The sequence below is a fragment of the Salmo salar genome, chromosome 28 (assembly GCF_965601325.2).
Source record: "Salmo salar chromosome 28, fSalSal1, whole genome shotgun sequence".
Lineage (NCBI taxonomy): Eukaryota > Metazoa > Chordata > Actinopteri > Salmoniformes > Salmonidae > Salmo > Salmo salar.
The window spans coordinates 36,469,319-36,491,498 of record NC_138318.1 but is presented as its reverse complement, the minus strand read 5'-3'; the positions used below and the strand labels follow the sequence as shown (position 1 = coordinate 36,491,498).

Here is a 22,180-nt window from a genome sequence, read left to right as displayed (position 1 = left end):
CAGACAGTAGTACAGTACGACTACAGTAGTTAGTTCAGACAGTAGTACAGTACTACAGTAGTTAGTTCAGACAGTAGTACAGTAGTTCAGACAGTAGTACAGTACTACTACAGTAGTCAGTTCAGACAGTAGTACAGTACTACTACAGTAGTTAGTTCAGACCCTAGTACAGTAGTTCAGACAGTAGTACAATACTACTACAGTAGTTCACGGAAAGGCCTTTCTTTCATCTCTGGACATTGTGCCTGAGTATTATCAGTGACATTACCAATTTGATGATTACCAATCACTCTCCTACCCAAGTTTAGTTACATTTATTATATAGTTTATATACATGTATACAATAATGTATATCTCTTATGTACACTTTGTATATACTGTAAGTTTATACATTATATTACAAGTCAAATTTAAGCATACACAAGGCCTCAAATCTATTGGATAAACACATTTTTCAGCAAATTTAAATTTGCAGATATGTTACGGTAGGCTGTGCTATTCAAATCAACCTGGCATAAGTGTTTGTTGGACAAAACATGGCATATAAGGTTTTTTTCTTCCTTTTTATTACTTTCAACTTTTTCAATCACAGATTGGCATACAGTGTCAACCGTGTCATTTTCCTGCTTTTTTCCTAACTAAATATCCGTAAAAGCTAGTTAAGTAAAATTTCCTGACATTTTTTTCTTCTTCATTGCTTATCATACTTTTATCCCCCTAGAATCTGAATATGATAACATTTACATCATTGCAGATTTTGTTCTAACTTTTACTATAATGTAGTAATCTGACTTGTTCTATCCATCAACTATTGTATCGAGAGAAATTAACATATTTTTTGCAAATTTTCTATTCTATTCTTTTTTCATAATTTTTTTTCTAGAATTTTCAGATTTTACGGATATATTTGAAGCAAAAATAGACGCCCTGCTCTCTCTCTCTCTTTGCCTATCTTTGTTTTAGTCTCTTCTTCTGTCTCCTATCTTCTCCTTAGGCCATGTTTGCGAGCTACGTCCCTGAAATCATAGAGTTAATAGGAAACCGCAAGAAATATGGTGGTTCCTATAGTGCTGTTAATGGGAGAAAGTAAGTATTACTGGGAGGCTCTACTGCCTCTGCCGCAGTAGAATCGTCCTCTGCATGCCCTTTTCTTTCTCTGTTCCATGCATGTAGGCCATGTTTGCTCGCTACGTGCCAGAAATTGCTGCTCTCATCCTTAATCGGAAGAAATACGGAGGGAGTTATAACTCGACCCGAGGCAGAAAGTAAGTCAAACAAATAAACAAACACAACAATGATTCTAAAAGATGTGGTTTTGGTGTGACTTCTCAAATTGCCCCCCTCTCCTAAAGAGGAGTACCACTAATTATTCTAAAATGTTTTATATTGAGAAGTTTAGACCTTTTTTAAAATATATTTTTTTAAAGTCACACAGGTGACTGGAGAGTTTGGCCATGAAAAGCTTATGTTGTTGCTTTGTACCGGTATTTGTGTGCTAGCCGTCATCGTGTCAAAAGCATTATTTGCTATATGCTTGAACGTTTTACTCATTTATTTACTAGAATGCTTACATGTTTGTGTCTGTGTTTTGTGTTTGCCGGTCACATGCATCTTACCACCCACCACAATGCACATGTTATTATTTAGTATTATTTGTTGGGGGCACGTAAAGTCAGGACTGATTCCAACTAGAGCCGTAGTCGTTTTATATAGCATTTCTAAATTCATGAATATATTGAATTTTTAACATTATATGTTCTATCTTAATGACAGAGATGATGTCATTGAAAATACTTCACAATTTAAAAAAAATACAGTGACTAGTGTCTTAAGTGTCCTAGGAAACTTACAAAACGGGACTAACCTTCAGTTAAATAATCAGCTAATCTAAATCGAATTTATTCCCAGATTATTTAAAATGAATGTTAATAAAGTGGTCTAGCTACCTACCTTTTGTGTCTTTTTCATGTCCACATATGCTCTTGCATGTTCCTCGCTTGCTTCCAGTTTACTTTTATGTCCTTGTTTTTTGTCTGGTACCACCAGTTCATTTGATTTCCCAAGCCCTGCTACATTCCTGGCCTTAATCTGCAGTCAGACCTACACCCTAAGGGGCCAAATACTACCTTGAGATGTGTGCTCATAACTCAAATTTCCATGCAAATCTCCCATTGACATCAATCAATGAATGATTATATGCAGAAATTCAAGTTACACACGTGTTTCTCAAAGTACAGTAGGATTCTGCCCTTAATCCCTGGATGCCTCATCCCTCTGAACAAACTTCTCTTGGCTCGTTTTGACAATTTTTTTGTTGTTTAATTTGTTGTGGATAATTTTTTGGGACTTTCTTTTAGTCAAGTCTCTTCAGCCAGCGTCTGATATGGTAATTTATATTTTTTTTAGACAAGTCTCTTCAGCCAGCGTCTGATATGGTAATTTATATTTTTTTTAGACAAGTCTCTATAGCCAGCGTCTGATATGGTAATTTATATTTTTTTTAGACAAGTCTCTTCAGCCAGCGTCTGATATGGTAATTTATATTTTTTTTAGACAAGTCTCTTCAGCCAGCGTCTGATATGGTAATTTATATTTTTTTTAGACAAGTCTCTATAGCCAGCGTCTGATATGGTAATTTATATTTTTTTTAGACAAGTCTCTATAGCCAGCGTCTGATATGGTAATTTATATTTTTTTTAGACAAGTCTCTATAGCCAGCGTCTGATATGGTAATTTATATTTTTTTTACACAAGTCTCTATAGCCAGCGTCTGTTTTGGTAATTTATTCTCTTCTCCTTTCTTCTGCATTCTGAAGGATGTGTATTTCTGTTTCATGTGAATCATATTCTTATCTCTCAGTCCTACTGTCCTAGTATATTCCCCTTTTTCATACCTTTTCATATACAAATATGAATACAATTTATCTGTAATATTCACATAAAGACCCAATTCTATAACGTAAACAAGATACAATATGATAAATAAGAAATGTAATAAGATACACAATGTTCGATTTATTTCAAAATCATGTGCAGTATGTGAGAAGTTGTTGGTATAAATGACTTGTATCTACATCTTCAAACCAATACGTTTGGTACAATATGTGATGGAACTGACCATTGCAATAACAGCTTAAAGAAATGCCCTTCTTAACCCCATCCTGAGTTTTATCTCACGATGAAGAGTTTATCTCACAATCCTGCGGGTACTATCCTATAGCAGGGATACTGTCTGATGGAAAGTTACCCCCACCCGTGGAGACAACATGAATCTTGCTAAAGATAAGCTCTTTCCTGGATTGTAGAATGTAGCAATCGCATCATAATCTCTAACAAAGGAAATTGTCGTTATTTTTAATCTGTTAGTGGAAAGCCAGAATGCTCTCTGCTCTGTGATTTTTTTTCCTGACCTGTCCTTCAGGCCTTACATAGGACGGACTGTACTGTCTGAAGGGCTTTAGTACTGTCAACTGTTCACATAACAATGGACTCCTGTTCATCAAAGAACATGTACTGTACAAACCAGGGAGAATGATCTGTTGTTTGGTAATAAACAGTGGGCTGGCTGTGTGTGTTGTCTACACGGAAACCTACTTTTTCAGGTCTTTAAAAAAAAAAAAAAAGATTCTGTCAGATTCAACGTATGATTTCATTTTATTTTCAGAGTCAAGAAAGAACGTGAAACATCCGTCAGCAGTCTATCAACATCTTTATTTTGGCTGCAGCTTTTAGCGAACCATAGTTTAAATCTTATGACTATTCCTGGATCTTATTTCCTATAGGCACATCGTGGTCTGTGGTCATATTACCCTTGAAAGTGTGTCCAACTTCCTTAAAGACTTCCTACACAAGGACAGGGATGATGTCAATGTAGAAATTGTTTTTCTCCATAAGTAAGTGTACCATGTTTTTTCCTTACACTCTACGGGCCAGTTTCCCGGACCCAGATTAAACCTAGTCCTGGACTAAAAACCATAAAAAACAATTGAAAGTCCATTGAAAGTGTGTTTTATTCCAGGACTATAGCTTTAATCTGAGTCTGGGAAAATGGCCCCAAGACTCATAACAATACTGAGTGTTTCAGAGAAGGAAAGGTAATAGCAGCTCCCAAAAGGTTGTTGGGGTCATTTTTGGGAGCTGCTACCACTTTTCCTTGTTTTGGAATACTCAGACTCTACAATGACTATATCCTGATAAGCACCCAGACCCATGGAAACCGTGGAAACCGTTGGTAGAGCCAACCCGTTGCATCATTAGGATAAATTACACTTCAATTACTACACAATGAATTGCAATTATGACTGAATTGCAATTTTGACTCACTCAGACCCCTAACATTAACACAGGTCTCCTGTCTGTCTCAGTACACAACCTAATCTTGAGGTGGAGGCCTTGGTTAACATTAACACACTCTACTTTCTATCCCAGTATTTCCCCTAATCTTGAGCTGGAAGCCTTGTTTAAACGGCACTTCACCCAGGTGGAGTTCTACCAGGGATCTGTTCTCAACCCACACGACCTGGCCAGAGTCAAGGTAACCGGCCTGTTTCAATGACTATGAACCTACCTGACTCATTCCTTACAGCTGCTAGCAGAGCAAACGGCCTCAACAGTGCATCTCCAACCAACTCTTCAAGAACTATTCCAGGTCCTTATTATACAAGTCAATTTGGTCACTCTTACAATACGGTTACCTTTATAAAGAGTTACAATAGGGTTACCTTTATGAAGAGTTACAATACGGTTACCTTTATGAAGAGTTACAATACGGTTACCTTTATAAAGAGTTACAATACGGTTACCTTTATAAAGAGTTACAATACGGTTACCTTTATAAAGAGTTACAATACGTTTACCTTTATGAAGAGTTACAATACGGTTACCTTTATGAAGAGTTACAATACGTTTACCTTTATGAAGAGTTACAATACGGTTACCATTATGAAGAGTTACAATACGGTTACCATTATGAAGAGTTACAATACGGTTACCTTTATAAAGAGTTACAATACGGTTACCTTTAAAAAGAGTTACAATACGGTTACCTTTATAAAGAGTTACAATACGTTTACCTTTATGAAGAGTTACAACACTGTTACCTTTATGAAGAGTTACAATACGGTTACCTTTATGAAGAGTTACAATACGTTTACCTTTATAAAGAGTTACAATACGGTTACCTTTATGAAGAGTTACAATACGGTTACCTTTATGAAGAGTTACAATACGGTTACCTTTATGAAGAGTTACAATACGTTTACCTTTATGAAGAGTTACAATACGGTTACCATTATGAAGAGTTACAATACGGTTACCATTATGAAGAGTTACAATACGGTTACCTTTATAAAGAGTTACAATACGGTTACCTTTATAAAGAGTTACAATACGGTTACCTTTAAAAAGAGTTACAATACGGTTACCTTTATGAAGAGTTACAATACGGTTACCTTTATAAAGAGTTACAATACGTTTACCTTTATGAAGAGTTACAACACTGTTACCTTTATGAAGAGTTACAATACGGTTACCTTTATGAAGAGTTACAATACGTTTACCTTTATGAAGAGTTACAACACTGTTACCTTTATGAAGAGTTACAAATCGGTTACTTTTATAATTGTAAATTTTTTTTAAACTTTCAAACATTCATTGACACAGCCAGGTAAATCATTGAGATTGATAAAGGGTAAATAAATAGGATAAATACGACAAGAACATAGTACTTTGTTAGAAGTTAGAAATGAACGCTCTGTGACGTATGATAGCTACTGTTCATAGCTCTGAATGAATGTAGTTGTGATCTCTGATTCTGCTGTGGTGTCTTTAGAGGGAGCACCGGGGTGGTTGGTATCTGTCTAATGTCCTGAGTCTCTCTGCTTCCCAAATGGCTCCCTATTCCCCCTACATTTGACCAGAGCCTTATGGCCCATTGGATGCCATTTGGGACTCAGAATCTGTCTGTATAGAGTCAGGTCTTAATCTAGTCTCTCTGTCATCCCTCAGATAGATTCAGGTCTTATCTCTGTCATCCCTTAGATAGATTCAGGTCTTATCTAGTCTCTCTGTCATCCCTCAGATAGATTTGGGTCTTAACTCTGTCATCCCTCAGAGAGTCAGGTCTTAATCTAGTCTCTCTGTCATCCCTCAGATAGATTTAGGTCTTATCTCTGTCATCCCTCAGATAGATTCAGGTCTTATCTAGTCTCTCTGTCATCCCTCAGAAAGTCAGGTCTTATCTAGTCTCTCTGTCATCCCTCAGAAAGCCAGGTCTTATCTCTGTCATCCCTCAGGATAGATTCAGGTCTTATCTAGTCCTCTCTGTCATCCCTCAGATAGATTCAGGTCTTATCTAGTCTCTCTGTCATCCCTCAGAAAGTCAGGTCTTATCTAGTCTCTCTGTCATCCCTCAGAAAGCCAGGTCTTATCTAGTCTCTCTGTCATCCCTCAGAAAGCCAGGTCTTATCTCTGTCATCCCTCAGATAGATTCAGGTCTTATCTCTCTGTCATCCCTCAGATAGATTCAGGTCTTAATATAGTCTCTCTGTCATCCCTCAGATAGATTCAGGTCTTATCTAGTCTCTCTGTCATCCCTCAGATAGTCAGGTCTTATCTCTGTCATCCCTCAGATAGATTCAGGTCTTATCTAGTCTCTCTGTCATCCCTCAGATAGATTTGGGTCTTATCTCTGTCATCCCTCAGAGAGTCAGGTCTTAATCTAGTCTCTCTGTCATCCCTCAGATAGATTCAGGTCTTATCTCTGTCATCCCTCATATAGTCAGGTCTTAATCTAGTCTCTCTGTCATCCCTCAGATAGATTCAGGTCTTATCTCTGTCATCCCTCATATAGTCAGGTCTTAATCTAGTCTCTCTGTCATCCCTCAGATAGAGTCAGGTCTTAATCTAGTCTCTCTGTCATCCCTCAGATAGTCAGGTCTTATCTAGTCTCTCTGTCATCCCTCAGATAGTCAGGTCTTATCTAGTCTCTCTGTCATCCCTCAGATAGATTCAGGTCTTATCTCTGTCATCCCTCATAAAGTCAGTTCTTAATCTAGTCTCTCTGTCATCCCTCAGATAGTCAGGTCTTATCTCTGTCATCCCTCAGATAGTCAGGTCTTATCTAGTCTCTCTGTCATCCCTCAGATAGAGTCAGCAGATGCCTGTTTGATCCTAGCTAATAAATACTGTGCAGACCCTGATGCTGAGGATGCTTCCAACATCATGAGGTACAGAGACAACTTTATCAACCTATTGTGTTGCACAAATATACATTGCGAAGAAATGGTTGATTTACAAAACATATTACATTTACTATGCCATTGAAACATGACTAGAGGACAAAAATTATGCTTGAGAGCATGTGAATACAGTTGAAGTGGGAAGTTTACATACACCTTAGCCAAATACATTTAAACTCAGTTTTTCACAATTCCTGAGATTTAATCCTAGTAAAAATCCCCTGTTTTAGGTCAGTTAGGATCACCACTTTATTTTAAGAATGTGAAATGTCAGAATAATAGCTGAGAGAATGATTTATTTCAGCTTGTATTTCTTTCAGCACATTCCCAGTGGGTCAGAAGTTTACATACACTCAATTAGTATTTGGTAGCATTGCCTTTAAATTGTTTAACTTGGGTCAAACGTTTCGGGTAGCCTTCCACAAGCTTTCCACAACAAGTTGGTTGAATTTTGGCCCATTCCTCCTGACAGAGCTGGTGTAACTGAGTCAGGTTTGTAAGCCTCCTTGCTCACACACACTTTTTCAGTTCTGCCCACAAATTTTCTATAGGGTTGAGGTCATGGCTTTGTGATGTCCACTCCAATACCTTGACTTTGTTGTCCTTAAGCCATTTTGCCACAACTTTGGAAGTATGCTTGGGGTCATTGTCCATTTGGAAGACCCATTTGCGACCAAGCTTTAACTTCCTGACTGATGTTTTGAGATGTTGCTTCAATATATCCACGTAATTTTCCTTCCTCGTGATGACATCTATTTTGTGAAGTGCACCAGTCCCTCCTGCAGCAAAGCACCCCCACAACATGATGCTACCACCCCTGTGCTTCACGATTGGGATGGTGTTCTTCGGCTTGCAAGCATCCCCCTTTTTCCTCCAAACATAACATGGTCATTATGGCCAAACAGTTCTACTTTTGTTTCATCAGACCAGAGGACATTTCTCCAAAAAGTACGGTCTTGGTCCCCATGAGCAGTTGCAAACCGTAGTCTGGCTTTTTTATGGCGGTTTTGGAGCAGTGGCTTCTTCCTTGCTGAGCGGCCTTTCAGGTTATGTCGATATAGGACTCATTTTACTGTGGATATAGATACTTTTGAACCTGTTTCCTCCAGCATCTTCACAAGGTCATTTGCTGTTGTTCTGGGATTGATTTGCACTGTCTCTCTAGGAGACAGAATGTGTCTCCTTCCTGAGCGGTATGACGGCTGCGTGGTCCCATGGTGTTTATACTTGCATACTATTGTTTGTACAGATGAACATGGTACCTTCAGGCGTTTGGAAATTGCTCCCAAGGATGAACCAGACTTGTGGCGGTCTACAATTTTTTTTCGGAGGTCTTGGCTTATTTATTTTGATTTTCCCATGATGTCAAGCAAAGAGGCACTGAGTTTGAAGGTAGGCCTTGAAATACATCCACAGGTACACCTCCAATTGACTCAAATAATGTAAATTAGCCTAACAGAAGCTTCTAAAGCCATGACATAATTTTCTGGAATTTTCGAAGCTGTTTAAAGACACAGTCAACTTAGTGTATGTAAACTTCTGACCCACTGGAATCTGTCTGTAAAAATGACTTGTGTCATGCACAAAGTAGATGTCCTAACCGACTTGCCAAAACTATATTTTGTTAACAAGAAATTTGTGGAGTGGTTGAAAAACGAGTTTTAATGACTCCAACCTCAGTGTATGTAAATTTCCGACTTCAGCTCTATGTATTCTCGAGTAATGATAATAGATAATGTACCAAAAATAATTGACTGTTATAACTGACTGCCATACAATATGCCAATGTCAACTCTCAAGTTCCCTTAGCAAGAAGACTGTGTTACTACCGAGTCCAAGATTCTGTAGACGGGATCTTACATTGTTTCTTCTAACAATACCTCTCAGGGTGATATCCATCAAGAACTACCATCCGAAGATCAGAATCATTACCCAGATGTTGCAGTACCACAACAAGGTGTGTACAGTACAACCCCTTCAGAGTGCTATTTATTACACTGTGTCATTAAACTCCAGCGGAGGCAGGAGAACATGAGTTCTCTACTGATGTTCTTCCTGCACCTCAATTATATATATATATATTTAGGGTTGTAAAATTCTGGTAACTTTCACAAAATTCCCAGGTTTTTCCAGATTCCCGGAATCAGAATGGATTGAGAGGACATTCGGAATCCTCCAACCAGGATTGCTACAAAGCCTGGGAATTTTGGGACAATTACCAACATTTTGGAACCCTAATGTCTATGCGTCTTTCCTGTGTGTCCCCAGGCCCACCTTTTGAACATTCCCAGTTGGAACTGGAAGGAGGGGGACGATGCCATTTGCCTTGCTGAGCTGAAGCTTGGCTTCATAGCACAGAGTTGTCTGGCTCAGGGCCTCTCCACCATGCTGGCCAACCTCTTCTCCATGAGGTCCTTTATCAAGGTACATGTGGGGGAGACCTAAACAGACTGTAATCGTTAAGTCGCTGGTTCAAATCTGTCTCGAATGACCAGGAAGAGCTGGAGATTATTCCACTTTTCCACAGGCTTTTGTACAGCATCGTTCTTCATCCTTTGGTCACACTTTGTCTGTAGGTGCCTGGGTCTTAGTAAAGACTAATGAAGGGCATTTTCAGACTATTTTAATATATAAAGTATTCCATATTCTGACTGTATTTGTAATTTCAGAATACTCATTTTATATTTAAGATAACACCGTAGATGTACCTACACTTACAGGGTTATTTGCTTTATGGTCACTTTGTTAACTTTTTGTGCGAGTGAAATAAAATGTGTTATTGATAACATACTGTACCTTTGCAAGCCATGTTTTATCCGTTATTGTTTCAGATTGAAGAGGACACGTGGCAGAAGTATTACCTGGAAGGAGTAGCCAATGAAATGTACACTGAGTACTTGTCTAGTGCCTTTGTGGGCTTATCCTTCCCCACCATTTGTGAGTAAGTATGACACTGTTTTCTGAAGTACCTACTATATCAATTGTATTCAATCACCATCACCCACCTTTCTCTTTCTTTCTCTCTCTACAACTTTCATTCTCTCTATACCACTGTCTGTCTCTCTCTCTCCATCGTTCCCTCTCAACATTCCTCTCTCTCTCTCTTTCTCTCTCTTTCTCTCTCTTTCTCTCTCTCTCTCGCCATCGTTCGCTCTCGACATTCCTTTCTCTCTCTTTCTCTCGCCATCGTTCGCTCTCGACATTCCTCTCTCTCTCTCTCTTTCTCTCGCCATCGTTCGCTCTCGACATTCCTCTCTCTCTCTCGCCATCATTCGCTCTCTCTCTCTCTCTCTCTCTCTCTCTCTCTCTCCCATTGATTGTTTAATAATATTCATGTTTTTGAATGCTTCTCTCCAGACTGTGCTATGTGAAGCTAAAGCTGCTACTGATCGCTATCGAGTACAAGTCTGATATACGGGAAAGCAGGTACAGTTCAAATCAAATGTATTTATAAAGCCCTTTTTACATCAGCTGATGTCATAAAGTCCTATACAGAAACCCAGCGTAAAACCCCAAACAGCAAGCATTGCAGATGTAGAAGCACAGTGGCTAGGAAAAACTCCCTAGAAAGGTAGGAACCTAGGAAGAAACCTAGAGAGGAATCAGGCTCTGAGGGGTGGCCAGTCCTCTTCTGGCTGTGCCGGGTGGAGATTATAGCAGTATGTACATGGCTATTATTAAGTCCAGATCGTTCTTCAAGATGTTCAAAAGTTCATAGATAATCGCAGTGGTTGTAGAGGGTGCAACAGGTCAGCACCTCACGAGTAAATGTCATTTGGCTTTTCATAGCCGAGCATTCAAAGGTCGAGACACTCCTACTTGTGTATTACACATTGTCAATTGTACATCTTGATGTTTGTCAGATATTGTAATGTAAAAATAATGTTGAACAAGTCACATGCAGCCCTATACAGGTTATCCATTTGCCAAGTGTTAACATTTGTGAATTATGACAGAATGTTTCTGTCATAATGTCACAATGCTGCTACTCTCTTTCCAACAACCCACAACCATGCATGACACATACAGTGCCTTGCAAAAGTATTCAGACCCCTTGGATTCACATTTTATTGTGATACAAAGTGGTATTAAAATGTATTTAATTGTCATTCTTTTGGTGAACGATCTTCACATCATACTCTGCAACTTCTTCAAGCTCTGTCAAGATGTTGGAGATCATGGCTAGACAGCAATTTTCAAGTCTTGCAATACATTTAAATCAAGCAGATTTAAGTCAAAACTGTAACTTGGCCACTCAGGAACATTCACTGTCTTCTTGGTAAACAACTCCAGTGTAGATTTGGCCTTGTGTTGTAGGTTATTGTCCTGCTGAAAGGGGAAATCCTCTCCCAATGTGTAAGGGCTGTCTTCAGGAAAGGACCAAAATGCAGCAGAGTTAGTATTCATCCTTCAATTTAATTGGAAAGAACACTATACAAAAACAAAAACAAGGAAACTGACAGCCAACAGTCCTGTCAGGTGCAACCACACTAAACAAGAAACAATTACCCACAAAACCCAAAGGAAAAACATGCTCCTTATGTGTGACTCCCAATCAGCAGCAACGAGCTTCAGCTGTGCCTGATTGGGAGCCACACACATGGCCCAAAACAAAGAAATACCAAAACATAGAAAAAGGAACATAGAACGCCCACCCAATGTAACACCCTGGCCTAACCAAAATAAAGAACAAAAAACACCTCTCTATGGCCAGGGCGTTACAGTACCCCCCCCCCCCAAAGGTGCGGACTCCGGCCGCAAAACCTGACTCTGAAGGGGAGGGTCTGGGTGGGCCTTCTTACGGCGGCGGCTCAGGTGCGGGACGTGGCCTCTGCTCCACCCTTGACGTCGCCCTCTTAGGTGGCGCACCTGGCCGCGCCGAAGGTCTGGTGGGCGACGCTGACTGCGCCCGGCTAGCGGGCGGCGATGGCTGCGCCCGGCTGGCGGGCGACCCTGGTTGCGCCCGGCTGGCGACCGGCGATGGTTGCGCCCGGCTGGCGGGCGACCCTGGCTGCACCCGGCTGGCGGGCGTCCCTGGCTGCGCCCGGCTGGCGGGCGTCCCTGGCGGCGCCCGGCTGGCGGGCGTCCCTGGCGGCTCCGACGGCACTGACCCAGGATTCACCAGGCTGGGGAGACATGATGGATGCCTGGCCCTGGGCACAGGCACAGGACTCACCAGGCTGGGGAGACATGACAGAGGCCTGGCCCTAGGCGTAGGCACAGGACTCACCGGGCTGGCGGGCGTCCCTGGCCACTCTGGCAGTTCAGGGCAGTCTGGCCACTCTGGCAGTTCAGGGCAGTCTGGCCACTCTGGCAGTTCAGGGCAGTCTGGCCACTCTGGCAGTTCAGGGCAGTCTGGCCACTCCGGCAGTTCAGCGCAGTCTGGCCACTCCGGCAGTTCAGCGCAGTCTGGCCACTCCGGCAGTTCAGCGCAGTCTGGCCACTCCGGCAGTTCAGCGCAGTCTGGCCACTCCGGCAGTTCAGCGCAGTCTGGCCACTCCGGCAGTTCAGCGCAGTCTGGCCACTCCGGCAGTTCAGCGCAGTCTGACCTCTCTGACGACTGTTGACTGGCGGGCAGCTCTGACGACTGTTGACTGGCGGGCAGCTCTGACGACTGTTGACTGGCGGGCAGCTCTGACGACTGTTGACTGGCGGGCAGCTCTGACGACTGTTGACTGGCGGGCAGCTCTGGCGACTGTTGACTGGCGGGCAGCTCTGACTGCTCTGGACAGGTGAGACCCACTGGAGGCCTAGTCCTGGGAGGTGGCACAGGACGGACCAGGATGGGGAGACCCACTGGAGGCCTAGTCCTGGGAGGTGGCACAGGATGGACCAGGATGGGGAGACCCACTGGAGGCCTGGTCCTGGGAGGTGGCACAGGATGGACCAGGATGGGGAGACCCACTGGAGGCCTGGTCCGAGGAGGAGGCACAGGATAAACCGGGCTGTGGGGGAGCACTGGAGTTCTGGTACGGACACTCTTTACCCACACTCCAGGCTGAATGCCCACTTTGGCCCGGCACGGGCGGAGAGCAGGCATTGGGCGAACTGGACCCTCCCAGCGCTCTGGAGACACAGTGCGCAACGCCGGCGCAGGATAACCTGGACCGAGGAGGCGCACTGGAGACCAGACGCGCTGAGCTGGCACCATCCGCCCTGGCTCGATGCCTGCACTCGCATGGCACTTGCGGGGGGCTGGTATGTAGCGCACCGGGCTTTGAACGCGCACTGGGGACACCGTGCGCTCCACAGCATAACACGGTGTCTTACCAGTACCACGCTGCTTCCGGTAAGCACGGGGAGTTGGCTTAGGTCTACCACCTGACTCCGCCAATCTCCCCGTGTGCCCCCCCCCCAAAAAATGGTGGGGCTGCCTCCCGTGTCCGTTGCGCTCCCTTGCCTCGTACCAGCGCCTCTCAGCTCTCGCCGCCTCGATCTCCCACTGCGGGCGGCGATACTCCCCAGCTTGAGCCCATGGTTCACCATCGTCCAGTAATTCCTCCCATCTCCAGGAATCCTGAACGATCCTCTCCATCTTCTCCAAAGTCCATGAGTCCTTCTCCTGGTGCCTCTCCTTCCTCTGCTGCTTGGTCCGTTTTTGGTGGGTAATTCTGTAACGGCTGTCTTCAGGAAAGGACCAAAATGCAGCAGAGTTAGTATTCATCCTTCAATTTAATTGGAAAGAACACTATACAAAAACAAAAACAAGGAAACTGACAGCCAACAGTCCTGTCAGGTGCAACCACACTAAACAAGAAACAATTACCCACAAAACCCAAAGGAAAAACATGCTCCTTATGTGTGACTCCCAATCAGCAGCAACGAGCTTCAGCTGTGCCTGATTGGGAGCCACACACATGGCCCAAAACAAAGAAATACCAAAACATAGAAAAAGGAACATAGAACGCCCACCCAATGTAACACCCTGGCCTAACCAAAATAAAGAACAGAAAACACCTCTCTATGGCCAGGGCGTTACACAATGACTGGTATAAAGCAGACTGTAGCAGGTTTTCATCTAGGATTTTGCCTGTGCATAGCTCCATCCCGTTTCTTTTTATCCTGAAAAACTCCCCAGTATTGCCGATGTCAAGCATACCCATACCATGATGCAGCCACCACCATGCTTGAAAATAAGGAGGCAGTTACACAGCGATGTGTAGTTGTTGTGTTTTCGTACTTTTTTCTCCCCAATTGGCAGTTACAGTCTTGTATCATCGTTGCAACTCCCGTACGGACTCGGGAGAGGCGAAGGTCAAGAGCCATGCATCCTCCGAAACACAACCCAGGCGAGCCGCACTGCTTCTTGACACACTGCTCGCTTAACCCGGAAACCAGCCGCACCAATGTGTTGGAGGAAATACTGTCCAACTGGCGACCGTGTCAGCGTGCATGCGCCCGGCAGGAGTCGCTAGAGAGCAATGGGACAAGGACATCCCGGCCGGCCAAACCCAGACGACGCTGGGCCAATTGTGCACCGCCTCATGGGTCTTCCGGTCACGGCCGGCTGCAACACAGCCCGGGATCGGACTCGCATCTGTAGTAACGCCTCTAGCACTACAATGCAGTGCCTTAGACCGCTGCACCACTCGGGAGGCCCCTATATTGGAATTACCCCAAATATAAGGCTTTGTATTTAGGCCAAAAAGTGTATTCCTTTGCCGTGATTTTTGTTGTTGTTGCAGTATTATTTTAATACCTTGTTGCATACAAGATGCATGTTTTGGAATATTTGTATTCTGTATATTTGTCTTCTTCTTTTCACTCAGTCATTTAGGTCATTATTGTGGAGTCACTACAATGTTGTTGATCCGTCCTCATCACTGCCATTAAACTCTGTAGCTGTTTTAAAATCACCAATGACCTCATGGTGACCTCCCTGAGCAGTTTCCTTCCTGTCCTGCAGCTCAGTTCAGAAGTACGCCTGCATCTTTGATGTGTCTGGGTGGTTTAATACATAAGATGTTCAATGTGTGATTTGTTATTGTTACCCATCCACCAATCACTGCCCTTCTTTATGAGGCGTTCGAAACTCCGTGGTATTTGTGGTTGAATCTGTCCTTCAATTCAATACAATGAAATTCAATACTTGACTGAGAGACAGGGACCTTACAGATGTAGGGTTAGTCATTCATAAATCATGTCTACCCCTATTATTTAAAACAGAGTCCATGTAACATATTATGTGATTTGTCACAGTTCTGGGGTGACCAGGCTAGTATACAGGTATGGTTGTGCTCAGACTGGTCTGGGGTGACCAGGCTAGTATACAGGCATGGTTGTGCTCAGACTGGTCTGGGGTGACCAGGCTAGTATACAGGTATGGTTGTGCTCAGACTGGTCTGGGGTGACCAGGCTAGTATACAGGTATGGTTGTGCTCAGACTGGTCTGGGGTGACCAGGCTAGTATACAGGTATGGTTGTGCTCAGACTGGTCTGGGGTGACCAGGCTAGTATACAGGTATGGTTGTGCTCAGACTGGTCTGGGGTGACCAGGCTAGTATACAGGTATGGTTGTGCTCAGACTGGTCTGGGGTGACCAGGCTAGTATACAGGTATGGTTGTGCTCAGACTGGTCTGGGGTGACCAGGCTAGTATACAGGTATGGTTGTGCTCAAACTGGTCTGGGGTGACCAGGCTAGTATACAGGTATGGTTGTGCTCAGACTGGTCTGGGGTGACCAGGCTAGTATACAGGTATGGTTGTGCTCAGACTGGTCTGGGGTGACCAGGCTAGTATACAGGTATGGTTGTGCTCAGACTGGTCTGGGGTGACCAGGCTAGTATACAGGTATGGTTGTGCTCAGACTGGTCTGGGGTGACCAGGCTAGTATACAGGTATGGTTGTGCTCAGACTGGTCTGGGGTGACCAGGCTAGTATACAGGTATGGTTGTGCTCAGACTGGTCTGGGGTGACCAGGCTAGTATACAGGTATGGTTGTGCTCAGACTGGTCTGGGGTGACCAGGCTAGTATACAGGTATGGTTGTGCTCAGACTGGTCTGGGGTGACCAGGCTAGTATACAGGTATGGTTGTGCTCAGACTGGTCTGGGGTGACCAGGCTAGTATACAGGTATGGTTGTGCTCAGACTGGTCTGGGGTGACCAGGCTAGTATACAGGTATGGTTGTGCTCAGACTGGTCTGGGGTGACCAGGCTAGTATACAGGTATGGTTGTGCTCAAACTGGTCTGGGGTGACCAGGCTAGTATACAGGTATGGTTGTGCTCAGACTGGTCTGGGGTGACCAGGCTAGTATACAGGTATGGTTGTGCTCAAACTGGTTTGGGATGACCAGTACCTTAGATCTAATGTTGTTCTCTCTAAGACACCTAACCTTACCTGAATGTGCCTTCTCATCCTTGACAGATGGAGGTTCTATATATTAATCATAATCAATCATTACATTATTACATCATTACAAATTCCCATTGGATGATGCAGTCAATTTCATAATACCAGTGACAACTTTGATTTACATTTGTTTTACAGTGATTCTCATGAGCTACGTTACAGTCACCAAACTCTGTTTGTCCACACCAGATAGTGGTCTTGTCTAAGTGTGTACCATTCCTGGTGATTAATGCATTAGGATGCTAACTGTCTGTAACAGAATGATTCTCCTCATTGACGACCATCTATTTTTGTTTGTATTTACAACAGCACTCTCATCAACCCTGGGAACCATGTGAAGATGCAGGAAGGAACCTTGGGGTTCTTTATCGCCAGCGATGCCAAAGAAGTTAAGAGGTATGTACTTGTACAGTGCCTTCGGGAGGTATTCAGACCCCTTGACTTTTTCCACATTTTGTTACATTACAGCCTTATTCTAAAATTGATTAAATGAAAAATGTCCTCAGCAATCTATATGCAATACCCCATAATGACAGACATCACAATACCCATAATGACAACGTGAAAACAGGTTTTTAGATTTGTTTGCAAATGTATCAAAAAATGTACATAAGTATTCAGAGCTTTGCTATGAGACTCGAAATTGAGCTCAGGTGCTTCCTGTTTCCATTGATCATCCTTGAGATGTTTCTAACTTGATTGGGGTCCGCCTGTGTTAAATTCAATTGATTGGACATTATTTGGAAAGGCACACACACACCTGTCTATATAAGGTCCCACAGTTGACAGTGCATGTCAGAGAAAAAACCAAGCCATGAGGTCGAAGGAACTGTCCGTAGAGCTCTGAGACAGGATCGTGTCGGGGCACAGATCTGGGGAAGGATACCAAAAAATGTCTCCAGTATTGAAGGTCCCCAAGAACACAGTGGCCTCCATCATTATTAAATGGAAGAAGTTTGGAACCACCAAGACTCTTCCTAGAGCTGCCTGTCTGGCCAATCTGAGCAATCGGGGGAGAAGGGCCTTGGTCAGGGGGGTGACCAAGAACCCGATGGTCATTCTGACAGAGTTCTAGAGTTCCTCTGTGGAGATGGGAGGACCTTCCAGAAGCACTCCACCAATCAGGCCTTTATGGTAGAGTGGCCAGAAGGAAGCCACTTCTCAGTAAAAGGCACATGACAGCCCGCTTAGAGTTTGCCAAAAAGGCACCTAAAGGACTCTCAGACCATGAGATACACGATCCTCTGGTCTGATGAAACCAAGATTGAACTCTTTGGCCTGAATGCCAAGTGTCACGTCTGGAGGAAACCTGGCGCCATCCCTACGGGGAAGCTTGGTGGTGGCAGCATCATGCTGTAGGGACATTTTTCAGTGGCAGTGAGACTAGTCAGGATCGAGGGAAAGATGAACGGAGCAAAGTACAGAGAGATCCTTGATGAAAACCTGCTCCAGAGCGCTCAGGACCTCAGACTGGGGCGAAGGTTCACCTTCCAGTAGGACAACGACCCTAAGCACACAGCCAAGACAACGCAGGAGTGGCTTCAGGAGAAGTCTCTGAATGTCCTTGAGTGGCCCAGCCAGAGCCCGGACTTGAACCCAATCGAATGTCTCTGGAGAGACCTGAAAATATCTGTGCAGCAAAGTTCCTATCCAACCTGACAGAGCTTGAGAGGATCTGCAGAGAAGAATGGGGAAAAACTCCCCAAATACAGGTGTGCCAAGCTTGTAGCGTCATACCCAAGAAGACTCGAGGCTATGAATACTTATGTAAATGTGATATTATTATTATTTTTTACACATATCAAACATTTCTAAAAACCTATTTTGCTTTGTCATTATGGGGTATTGTGTGTAGATTGAAAAGGGAAAAGACGATTTAATCAATTTTAGAATAAGGTTGTAACAACAAAATGTGGAAAAAGTCAAAGGGTCTGAATACTTTCCCGAATGCACTGTATGTGAAAGTATTTAATTGTTCTCTGTAGAAAAGACTCAGAAAGCCTCCAAATAGAGTTTGACATCAAATTATGTTAAATTAGTCTTGGACTTACTGATGGTTGGACACTAAAATATGTCTGGGGTGTTTTCATAGGGCACTTTTCTACTGCAAAGCTTGCCACGATGACATCACAGATCCCAAAAGGATAAAGAAATGTGGATGTAAACGATGTAAGTATTTACTGTTCTTTAAAATCAATATTTATTGAGTGTTTTAATGCACGATATTTTAACACAGTGTATACTATACATGTACTATTCGTGTACTGTACTTTACTATATGTGTACTATGCATGTACTCTGCAATAGTATATGTGTACTATACCATACTATACATATAATATACTATACTATAAGTGTGCTATACTATACGTGTACTCTACAATACTATATGTGTACTATACTAAATGTATACTATGCAATATGTGTGCTACACTATACAATAGGTGTATTATACTATACATATACTATACTATATGTGTACTCTACTATATGTGTACTATACTATACTATACTATACTATATGTGTACTATACTATATGTGTACTATACTATGTGTATACTATACTATAGATGAGTGTTGACAGGAATTTGTTTACAGTCTAGGTTTAAGCAGCGCTGACATTAGTATAAACATTGTAGTGTCAGTTGGCTTGTGTCCCAAATGGAGCCATATTCCCTTTACAGTGCACTACTTTGGGGCATCGGTCAAAAGACGTGTAGTATATAGGGAAAAGAGGGTGTCATTAGGGACGCAGACATTGTTCTGACATGACCTACATAGCCACTAAACCAGTTAAGTCCTTTATTAACAATTGACAGGATAAAACCAGTTAACCTCTGCATCTGGAAAGGCCGTAGGATTACTTTAAAGGGGCAAATCTGCAGTTCTTATATCCATTTTTAGATTAAGATTCAAATTGATGATATATAGACCTGTTGATTCTTGAAGAATATAACTTATAGATGCCTCATGAGCTTAGTTCAACTGACATACCCCATAAGAAACCAAAATATAACACTTGTTTTATTCCTTTGTTTGTAAATAATGTAAATATTTATAGCCTCAAAATATCATTATAACGATCATTTAGATATCACGGATGGTCAGTCCTTGTATCCATAGCTTTGTTCATGAATTTGAGAGTAGTTACATTTCTCCAGCCCTATCCATCAACTGGTTACCAAACCTGTGGCAGGGTGGGCCACTTTGTTATTGTTCGAACTGTAGAATGCCCCTTTTAAACAAGCAGTGAGTGCACAAATAACTGTCTACAGAAAATTAATTTTCCATCTATGTTCCAAGGCTGGGTTTCAAATGGGCCCACAAGGCCCTGGTCATAAGTAGTGCACTATATAAACCATAGGGAACCATTTGGAACGTACACTTATTCATATTTAATGTAGAGGTCAATGTGATGTTCTGATTTAAGAGCAAGAGGATAAAGCAACATATACCCTGGTCCCAGATCTGTCATTGTTTTGGCGTGAACATGATTATAGGAGTTGGCAAAAACAGTATAAACAGATCTGGGACCAGTCTCAACAGCAACGTCTGTGTTACGTTTCTCCTTTGGTGAATTTCAAACAGGCTTATTGAACGGTGTGCCTAGACTGGAGACACTTGTCTTTATATGTTATGTCCATACCTATTGACCCTAACTCTTGATGTGTTCTCTTCCTGCTGCCTTGGAACATTAAACAATGTATAAACGGTTCTCTTATAGTGATCTATTGTGAGTGATATGGTTACCCTTCCGTTCCCCTCCATAGTACAGTCTACTGCCTTGAATTAGATCTGTTATTGTTGAAATTACTGTCCATGTCGCATGTGGCGAAGGTCAATACTGCTGCCTGCCTGCGTCCTTTCTTCATATATCATGTGGCGAAGGTCAATACTGATTCCTGCCTGCGTGTCCTTCATTCATATATCATGTGGCTAAGGTCAATACTGATTCCTGCCTGCGTGTCCTTCATTCATATATCATGTGACTAAGGTCAATACTGCTACCTGCCTGCGTTCTTCATTCATATATCATGTGGCTAAGGTCAATACTGATTCCTGCCTGCGTGTCCTTCATTCATATATCATGTGTTGAAGGTCAATACTGCTACCTGCCTGCGTCCTTCATTCATATCTCATTTGCACGCTTTACTCTCTGGTCAAGGAGAACATTGAACGCAGTCAAAAAACTAAGATAGAATGTACCACCCATATCTCTGGACTCAATTTCACTTGAAACAGTTACTGCAGACTACCACCAGATGCCCTCCTGACACTTCAACAATCTGGATGAGGTTAGAATGAGTCAATGGTTAGAACTAAGAAATGCTCAAAATAAATCAAAAGATACTGTGGAAGCAGCAAACATGATTGGATATTGGATATTGACTTAGTTATTGGCCTTTATACAACGTCCTGAATGCTGATTGGTTAAAACCACATTCCAGTCGGTGTCTATTCCACAAATTACCACTGGCTAAATCTATGACGTTATAATGCCTATTCACTCTGTTCCATCTGACTGCGCAATCCACTGTCTCATCAGCCCAGCCAGACAATTTATAAACTTGATCTCCACTATAAAACGCATCTAGACATTATCTCACATTTCTTTGAGACTAACTTTTAGTTTTCAACAGCGGTGATTTGTATAAACATTGCTGTCTGTCTCTCTGACATTTGCAGCATTGTTTCAATATTCAAATTGGATCTCCATTTGTCCCATAGTAATGAAAGTGTCGGGAGTCGGGACGAGACCGACAGACAGACAGGCAACGTTTCTCAGCCAGTCGACATCATGAATCAGCTGGCATCATTTTTATGGATATATACAAAGAAATGTCAATAGAAAACAGGTAGAACTAAACGAAGTGCAGCTAGTTTTCAGTCTTTCCAGCTTCAGTTTGAAGTGATTGTGTTAGCTGTGTTGTTGGCTAGCTCCTCTGAACAACAGTGGCCTGACGAGTGAGCACATTTTCTACGCCAGGCGAAATCGCGCCTCATTAGCCCGTTGTTTTGGATGTATCCAAATAAACGTCACTAGAAAACAGCTAATGCAAATGCAGCTACTTTGCTGCAGTGAGTGATCTTTGCTGCAGTGAGTGACCTTTGCTGCAGTGAGTGATCTTTGCTGCAGTGAGTGTTCTTTGGTGCAGTGAGTGATCTTTGCTGCAGTGAGTGATCTTTGCTGCAGTGAGTGTTCTTTGCTGCAGTGAGTGATCTTTGCTGCAGTGAGTGTTCTTTGCTGCAGTGAGTGTTCTTTGCTGCAGTGAGTGTTCTTTGCTGCAGTGAGTGATATTTGCTGCAGTGAGTGATATTTGGACTTTGGTCACGTGATCGTGATAGATGGGCACACTTTTACTATATGAATCCAAAAAAGTGAGGACCCCTTTACATACAGTACTATGATTGAGTCAAACCAGTCCCATGCAGTCAGGAGACCGGTGCCCAGTCCCACGCTCTTACATGTGTACTGTACGGTACTGTATGTGGCTAAACATCTCATCCTCCGGCTACATCATGTGAACTTCTCTGTGGACGGATGCCAACATGAGAAAGATATACCTAGCATCATAGGCTTCAGGGTAAC

General features: G+C 42.8%; 1 protein-coding gene across 1 annotated transcript in view; it reads left to right on the top strand.

Annotated features, from left to right (window-relative positions):
• The window catches only part of LOC106589905 (calcium-activated potassium channel subunit alpha-1), a 220,986-nt gene that overhangs the window by 157,067 nt on the left and 41,739 nt on the right, over nt 1-22,180 (top strand). Inside the window, exons 9-18 of the mRNA XM_045710059.2 lie at nt 995-1,086; nt 3,783-3,893; nt 4,429-4,534; nt 7,144-7,226; nt 9,126-9,195; nt 9,507-9,662; nt 10,070-10,179; nt 10,596-10,664; nt 16,899-16,985; nt 18,682-18,758. Of these exons, the coding sequence (XP_045566015.1) occupies nt 995-1,086; nt 3,783-3,893; nt 4,429-4,534; nt 7,144-7,226; nt 9,126-9,195; nt 9,507-9,662; nt 10,070-10,179; nt 10,596-10,664; nt 16,899-16,985; nt 18,682-18,758 (961 nt within the window). The remainder of the gene's footprint in view (nt 1-994; nt 1,087-3,782; nt 3,894-4,428; nt 4,535-7,143; nt 7,227-9,125; nt 9,196-9,506; nt 9,663-10,069; nt 10,180-10,595; nt 10,665-16,898; nt 16,986-18,681; nt 18,759-22,180) is intronic.